General features: G+C 44.3%; 1 protein-coding gene across 1 annotated transcript; it reads right to left on the bottom strand.

Annotated features, from left to right (window-relative positions):
- Positions 1 to 1,972: 1,972 nt before the first annotated feature.
- On the bottom strand, positions 1,973 to 8,027 carry WDR92 (WD repeat domain 92; the record flags this gene model as incomplete). The annotated part of the gene is made up of 7 exons (XM_010706440.3): positions 1,973 to 2,885; positions 3,652 to 3,749; positions 4,925 to 5,059; positions 5,242 to 5,357; positions 6,531 to 6,632; positions 7,145 to 7,275; positions 7,864 to 8,027. Coding segments are annotated over 7 exons (954 nt in total), but the record flags the coding sequence as incomplete, so codon positions are not given.
- Position 8,028: the final 1 nt, after the last annotated feature.

Genomic DNA, 8,028 nt, shown 5'->3' with positions numbered 1-8,028 from the left:
TCAAATCTTTGTTTTCTGACAAATATTTAGCCTACATAACTTGAAGGAGCACTTGTGGGCCAACATACAGCTAACATGCTACACAACCTGCCTTTTGCTTGCCAAGCCAGAATGAAACCTGCATACCTATCTGCACAAAGCTAGAAGTTAGTGCTGCACATTTTTGGCAGATGTACAGACCTCATTAACCTTTGCTCAGGGATCTCAAATTCTGGGCTCAGCCTTAGCAGCTCCGGTGCCTGCGCACAGTGCTGGAATGTTTCCTTGCCAGGGCATCCCCACAGTTCTGGCCACGCTGCAGGACCTTCCCGCTGCCAAGCCCTGAGCAAGGCATCCCCTCCATGCAGGAACAGATGCTACTCATCGAACTTAAGAGCTCTTTTAGTAGAAGGAAAGCTTTGTTCCAATTTCAGATACCTCCTGGTTTGCTGCTCTCAGTCGTGGTGCTTTTATCTCCACTGGCTCTTGACAAATGCAGGACACAAGAGGCTCTGAATCTGAAGACAGCCCAGAGCTGAGCATCAGCCTATTAAAAGCACAGACTTCCACAGATGGGTTTACAGTCTATTGCAGTTTTCCTGCCAACCCCTAACTGCTACACAGGCATTCATGATTTCCCTGTTCCACAAGGTCTAATAGCCTGTGAGCCTTTTCTCCCCAGAGGTGCCTATCTTTTTCCTCAGCTGGCTTAATCAATTAACATACCTGGGAGTTAACAGGGACAATTTTGCCTCACTTCCATTTAGCTCAAACCTTCTTAGAGCAGAAGTGTACAGTCTCTCAATCCAACCCTGCTCTCCCACAGCCCCAAAGCAGCTGACTGACACAGCACAGGCAAATCTGAGTCTCTTTTCTCTTTTAAATTTGTGTCTTAGCTGATTCAGTTTGGATCCATCAGCACATTCAGATCATTAAGACTTGTCTCCCCCCCCAGCACATGACTTGCTGCAGCAGAAAATTCATCAGCCCTCCAGAAAGCAGAGAAATAGCTTTGCTAAGATTTCAGAACTCTTCCCATGCAGCCTGAAGGCTCCTCACAGCACGAGCTCTGTACTCCTGCCATCTCTCTCACTACCTGACCCTGGATTTAGTGTGACCCTCTTACAGAGCTCACCTTTCGGCCCAGTTTCCTTTTCTAATTTCTATAGCCTCTGGCTTCCACACCACTTCCCTTATTTGCCTCTTGCCCTACCTTAATGTCCAGCATTATGCAGTTTCCTTTTCTTCCTGCATCTTGCTCAGACAACAGCTGATGGCAGAACCAGCAAGACATAAAACCTCAGTGCCTCAGCAAAGCAGCCTCTTGTTTTCAGGAGCAGCCCATGGAACACTGGGCTTGAGAAGCAGGGCAGGTGACTCGCCTGAATTTATCAGATAGCAATTCCTCACTCCAAAGCCTGAGAAAACAGAAATTCTTTGCAAATGGACACACAGGAGCTTTCTTGTTTTTAGCATGGGCAAAACTGTCATTTTCCCACCACAATCTTGTTTCAGAAATAGTCAAATCCTTTTAACTGAGACTTGTAACTATACAAACAAGCTAGCTGTAGGCTAATAACCAGACAAAGAATGTGATCAGTGAAACAATTAAAGCTTGCTGAAATTATGAACCACTCCCCTCAGTACATACATAAGAGGACAGTAAGTGGATATGCATGTGAAAAACAGCTGGCAGAAACATACTCTGTTCAGAGAAGAAACATCACGTAGGCAAGAAGAATCACAGAGAAGTTTAGGCACAATGACAGCAACAAAGCTCCTCTGGCACAGTTGGTTTTGAAGAAATACTAAATTTAGAAAAAATACTGAACCTTTAGAAGGTTGTCAAAACGTTCTTTCAGTTTTTAAAAAATGGATTTAGTAACTTCTGCTGCAAAATGATGGACTTCCAAGGACTACACAGTGTTCTTGGGAGCACAGTCCTTCTCTAAGTATCAAAATCTTTGAATAATATAATTTATTCATATTGAAACAATGCTCCAAATAATTTTATTTGTGCAATACAAAGTTAAAAACAGATATGAAAAAAAAATAAATCAACAGAACATTAAAAACTTATTACAAATCCAAACTAAAATAATAAAACAGTGCATTTTGTGCAAGAGTTTAATTTGGATACCATCTTCAACAAAAACTTTACACCGTTAAACCTGGATATTTAGTACTCATTGTAGTTTCTATAGTGTATTAAAGAATTCTAAGTCACTTTAACAAACATCCTAACTACCATACTCCAGTAAGCACAGAGTTTCTATGGAGGAAACATATAGTAGCCTCCACTGCATGAATGCATATGGACATCACTACATGCAAAACAGCCAAACAATTCCACAAGCACAAATGGATTTGCACTGTGGTTAAACTGAACACAAGCAGTTCATGTGATTTAAGTTACAGGTTGTGTTAATGGAAAGGCACATTTTATTTTAATGTAAATTTGCATTTCCAGAAGGTAAAAGTTTTATGCCCAGGAAACTTTTTCAAGTCATCGCAGCACAACTCAATCAAACAACTCTTAAGTGCATGTATCTGAACTTTCAATAGAAAGATCTGGTTTCTATTTCTTTAATCCAGTTCTAACAGGGGAGAAATTAAATTAAAAGCAGTAGGGCCCTCCCTCCCATATTTACAGACTGCAAACTATACTGCTTTCTCATCAGAAATCCCAGTTTTCCTGTCAAACTTTGTTAAGCTTGGTAACTATCAGTACCCTCACAGTTTGGTCAAAGGCACCACAAACACACAGCCCCTTTTTGTCAGGGCTCCAGTCTAGGCTAGAAATCGGCTGTGTTGACAGAGTCACATTCTGCAAGAGGCTGACAGAACCTGCCACCCCCATCTCAGCTCCTTCGGAGTCCTTCTTTGAGCGCTGAGCTGGGTACTCACTGGCAGAAAGAAAAGTAAAAGGTGCACTTAGAATTCGCTGAGACAAACAGCAATATCGTTCTGCCCTCAAAAGACCACACAGAAAGGTCTCTCCTGTTCTCAAGATAAGGCAAATGTCTTCAAAATAATGAGCCATCATATCCAGGTATAGCCACGCTGCATACTTGGTAAGTATTTCATAGCAAAACAATGAGGCAGGAAGTTTTGAGACGTGATATTTCTCTCCTGTACCCTTTTATTTTTCAACAGTGATGCTTTTACCACAGGCAAACAGTTCCACCTCAGCTGCCCCCCTGAAACTTGATTCATCTACTTCACTGCATTTAAGATGACTAAATTATTTTGCTATGTAGTGTGAGAAGACACAAAGAATCATTGAAAGTCCAGGCTTTCAATATTTTTCTAAGATGTAATTGCTCCCATATGAGAATTTTAAGAAATGTATTTTCTTCTACTCAATATTAACTGGGTATATAATTAGATCTTGATTACATTAAGAAAAGTGAAAAGGGCTAATTTCACTTGTACTGTTGCAATCCCATTCTTTTAGGAATTAATTCAGGATTTCAGATGAGTATTGACACTGGAATCACTTTTCCTCTATATTTGTAGCAGTAATTTTAATTAGATGTTCCAAGCTTGGAAGTGGGACCCTGCATACCATTTTTAGGACAATTCCTTCTTAAAACAAATAAGTTTTGTTTCTTATTCCCCCATTATAGACCAGAAGGTCTATAACTATCACTGTCTGTACCTATCACTTACTATTTCCAGAGATGAAGGCTCCCAGCTCCTCCACTCGTCATAAATACATCTCTGTTCTGTGGGAGGTGCCGAACCTGCCATATGGTGGATTTGTGTGCCTAGAAAACAATCAGCATTGTACAGAAGTCATTTACAGCTGAGCTTTGCAAGAAAGGAAGCAAAAATTTTACACTGCAGTTACCTGTATGAAGAGACCACCCTCTGCTGCAGGGGCACTGGAACTTTAAGGTCCCTTCCAACCTAATCCATTCTATGATTCTATGACTGCTGTACTTGACACTGGAACAACCATTCTGAGGTACCTTCCCTCCCTCCTGCCTTAACCTTGCTGTCACAGAACAGCCAGTTCCCAGGCAGGAAAAGCCCCGCTCCTGTGCAGAGGTAAGGCAGCAGCAGCCCTACCAAGGCCACCAAGCTACTTCAGCTTCTTCATGACCGGCCATCGAAGCATGGCTAAATGGGTCAAGTGGCTGTAAAAGCATGTCTGGAGCTTTGTAGAAGTACTCAATTTCCAGACTCTTAGGTGACATCATCACCATGGGGCTAATTTCACTATCTGACATCTCTAAATAACGTTACTGTAAGTGAATGTACTACAAACATTGTGCAAACACAACTAAGCATCTAAAATTCAAATTTAAATCTCAGCCACGCAACAGAAATCTGTAACATGCATGACCTGACCTGATGCACATCTGCCTACAAATGTCTGAAAGGAAACCTTTAAATGCAATTAATGAAAATAAGAACTTCCACTTTCACAGTGTTATTACTACAAACTCGAACTCAGTAAATACTTCTGTGCTATCTGATCAAACCAACGTCTTACCTGCTTTGCCTGGTGATGTGGAAAACAGTAAGTTAAAGATATGAAATGGAAACTCAGCCAGTAAGTCTCTCTCCATATCTCCTCACTTACTCTCAATACTGCAAATCAAAAATGCTTGGTTCTGAAGGAAAAGAAGTATTTCCAAACCCCCAGTCTACTGGCACAGCTGAGTGCACAGAGCTGCAACAGGAGCCAAAGACCAGAGGAACCCAGATAACAGGCTATGAAAGAGAGGAAGCCTTGGGAAGCACCTCCTGGCATCAGGATGCATAGGAGTCCTTTCACTGCTTGTTTAAGGGCCGTGCTATCACACAGCTTGCCCCAGTAACTTGGGATCCTATTGCCTACTAAAGACAATAATTTTAAACCTGCGGTGCTTCCAGCTACTTAAGAGACAAACTTCTGTAATGGATGCTGCTAAAGAAATTATCCATCTCTCCATACCTTCTCTGAAACAGAAGCAAAACCTTTAGTCGGGTGCTGAGTCCTCATATCGAAAACATGGAATTTTCCCTCCAGTGACGTGGCCACTAGCTTGTTCATATTCACATCTTTTCTGTCAAACTCCACGCTGCAAACCTGGAAATAGAGAAATCAATACATGCAGCCACTGCCAAAAACATGTATTTGTGTGTGTGATTTGCAAATACGTATCTAATCACTGGTTATTCTTACAACACACCTACTGGGCAATAACACGACTGCCTGAAAACATACACACATGGAAGTCAGAATGAAGCCATGTTTCCATGGCACCTTACCCCATTTTTAATGTTGGTCTCCCATCGCAGTGACATGGTTTTTAAGTCAAACAATTTAATGTCCCCATTGTCGTATCCAGCACAAACAACACGTTCCTCTTGATTGTAAGCATTGCCTGGACACAGAGACAGAATTAATCACAATACAGAAACCCCTCTTAGGCTGTAAATTTGAGTCGTCTGAAGCCAGTAATTTCAACTTAGATTTATGCCAGCAAAGCATTACTATGGTAAGATTTAATGAGCAGGCTGTTTTTCAGGCCTGAAAGGTATAGAAAACACAGCTTCAAAACTGGCAGCCCTTTTCTTTAAACAAGTTTTTATTCCCCCTGCCAAGCACTGCCTGAGTTACACAGACTGCTTCAGCTGCTGCAAACCATGCTCAGCAGTGCTGAGGAGGCACTGGATGTTACCACAGCCATCACCATCTCAGCACTGCTTCCCAGCAGCCAGGCTCAGGGAGGCACAGCAGTGTCTGCCAGAAGTTCACCTGGATGGTGAGCACAGAGTTTGGGATGGACGTGGCCTGGGCTCAAGCATCTGGAATTCAAAGGCAAATCTAAGGAAGTACGAGGCCACTTTTCTCTTTATGAGTCAAAACAGAAGGCAAAGATCTCAACAGCAACAAGCACTGAAGCTGGACCTCCTTGCCAAGAAATGCCATCTCCCTGTTTTGTTATTATAATACATGCATGTATTAGCAGTTTGTAAAACTCACTGCCTGACTCTGCAAGCAGAAACAGAGCTAATCCAGAAACACCTGCAGAAATAGAGCTAATCCAGAAACACCTGCAGAAATAGAGCTAATCCAGAAACACCTGCTGGTGTACAATGCAAGCAGCTTGCCCTTTTTAAAGGAAAAATGCTGAACACAAGTCAAGCATCTCTGCTACCTTTACTTAGCTCTGAGGATTGTCACTTAAATTAATGTCTTAATGCTTGACAGCTGGAACTACACAGCACCAGCTATTGGTTCTCCGTGCATAACCACAATTAGACCCCTCCAGGACAAAACAGTTTCTTTGCTTTTACATTCCTAGACACAGAAATTTTCAATTCCCATGCTAGGGCTGTAAAAATGCCTAGGATTAAAGCTTGTCTGTGAAGCAATTAACCAAAGGTGGTAAGAAAATGATGCCTGAGTCAACTACCACAAAATGTGATGAACAGCCTTTAAAACACATTGAAAATACACAAATTTGGCAATACTGAACAACAAACCCTGCCTTCAGTAGTTTGATAATTGTCAAAATGCAGTCAGATTAGAGGAGGCTGTTACGATTGGTTACCAAAAGCCACAGTCCAGCAGTCCCTTTTGCTCTCTCCCTGCGCGGGTTCCATGTTAGCGACAGGAGTCTCCTTCTGCCGTGGGTCCCACACCTTCACAGTGCCTAAGGAGGAGTGCAGAGCAGTCAGCCTTATGGATGCACCGCTCCGGTTTCCCCAGGGAAAGGCAGCCTGACCCCTCCAGACTGCTTCAATGTATAAGAAAAAGAGAAACAGAATAACAAACAGAAACAAAGGAAAACCACCTGGAAGGCGTAAGATCTCCACAGAATCACAGAACGGCCAGGGTTGGAAGGGACCTCAAGGATCATGAATCTCCCACCCCCCTGCCACATGCAGGGCCACCAACCTTCCCATTTAATACTACATCAGGCTGCCCAGGGCCCCATCCAATCTCCAGTTGCTATTTTCTATTTATTTTGCTTTGTATTCCTTCTGTCCCTCGCTCAGTGGCAACAGTATCTTTAGCTGCCCTGAAGCTCCAAAAGCAAGGAGAGGAAACCCCTCCCAAGCACAATTCAGTAGAGCAGCCGAGCAGGGCCACACTCCATCCCAGTGCCCACAGACCTCATTCAGGGATGATGGATGGTAAACTGAGCAGAGCTCACCCACTCACCATCTCGACTGCCCGTCACAATCTCTGGTGCACCTTCCCCAATTCCCAGTCCTCCTACACCATCTATGCTGTTAATGATTTCCTTGTGACCTTTCACAGAATACACGGGTATTTCGGGAGCTTCTAAATTCCTAGTGAGAAAGAACAGATAACACAGCGTTGCCTTCAGCAGTCAGCATCGGTACAACAGCCCGGATGCAGCCTTCCCACCAGTCCAGATCTCAGGAGCACAGAGTCACAGAATGGCCAGGGTTGGAAGGGACCTCAAGGATCATGAATCTCCGACCCCCTGCCACATGCAGGGCCACCAACCTCCACATTTAATACCAGACCAGGCTGTCCATCCAACCTGGCCTTGAACACCTCCATGGAGGAGGCATCCACAGCCTCTCTGGGCAGCTGTTCCAGCACCTCACCGCTCTCTCTGTAAAGAACTTCCCCCTGACATCCAAACTCAATCTTCCCTCCCTCAACTTCAAACCATTTCCCCTTGTCCTGCAGTTATCTACCCTTTCCAAGAGTTGATTCCCCTCCTGTTTGTAGGCACTGAAATGCTGCAATGAGGTCACTCCGCAGCCTTCTCTTCTCCAGGCCGAACAAGCCCAGCTCCCTCAGCCTGTCTTCGCAGGGGAGGTGCTGCAGCCTCCCGATCATCTTGCAGCTCTCCAAGAGCTCCCTGTCTTTCCTGTACTGGAGCACTCCGGACCCGAGGCGCTCACCAGATGCTGAGGCTGCCCGCGAAGTCTCCCGTTGCCAGGTGCCTCTGCTGCAGGGAGGCGGCCCCGAAAGTCGCGCATTTTATCGGCTTGGCCTTCTCGATCTGTAGGAAAAAAGACGCGTCGGGCGCAGCGCCGGGGACCCCTCGACCCGGCGGGGCCGCCCCG

Source organism: Meleagris gallopavo, chromosome 2 (genome assembly GCF_000146605.3).
Source record: "Meleagris gallopavo isolate NT-WF06-2002-E0010 breed Aviagen turkey brand Nicholas breeding stock chromosome 2, Turkey_5.1, whole genome shotgun sequence".
Classification (NCBI taxonomy): Eukaryota; Metazoa; Chordata; class Aves; order Galliformes; family Phasianidae; genus Meleagris; species Meleagris gallopavo.
This window is presented reverse-complemented; position numbering and strand designations above follow the sequence as displayed.